The sequence below is a fragment of the Apaloderma vittatum genome, unplaced genomic scaffold, assembly GCF_000703405.1.
Source record: "Apaloderma vittatum isolate BGI_N311 unplaced genomic scaffold, ASM70340v1 scaffold24447, whole genome shotgun sequence".
NCBI lineage: Eukaryota > Metazoa > Chordata > Aves > Trogoniformes > Trogonidae > Apaloderma > Apaloderma vittatum.
The window spans coordinates 12,047-12,395 of NW_009725982.1; the positions used below are offsets into that span (position 1 = coordinate 12,047).

At 61.6% G+C, this 349-nt stretch overlaps 1 protein-coding gene across 1 annotated transcript in view; it reads right to left on the reverse strand.

The window, feature by feature from the left end:
* Nucleotides 1-349, reverse strand: part of LOC104276708 (testis-expressed sequence 2 protein-like) — a gene marked incomplete at its 5' end in the record, with an annotated part of 3,567 nt that overhangs the window by 2,434 nt on the left and 784 nt on the right. The window contains one exon of the mRNA XM_009873126.1: nucleotides 141-338. Within this exon, the coding sequence (XP_009871428.1) occupies nucleotides 141-338 (198 nt within the window). The remainder of the gene's footprint in view (nucleotides 1-140; nucleotides 339-349) is intronic.

Genomic DNA, 349 nt, shown 5'->3' on the forward strand with positions numbered 1-349 from the left:
CACCACAGTTGGACTTCTCAAACCATGGGGCGGGGAGAGAGGAGACGAACCACAAGACTGGAAGAGGTTGCACGTAGGCTCCATCAGCCTCTGCTCAATGCTCGTTTCCCCGCTCCCAGTGCTGGATTTGTCCCACTCACCTTTAGGGGCGTGGGGCTGCCCAGTGCTCCATGAGAAGGGCTCGGGTCCGGGCTGCCCCCCACCTGCGCTGGCACAAATCGGGCCATGTAGGTGCTGTAATCCAGGAAAATCTCCTGTTGATCGCTTTCCGCTGGGTCCTTGGGTGGGATGGCAGAGGGGATGTCCTCGGTGCTCTCTCCGCTGCTGCTGCCACTGCTCTGCGGCGCCG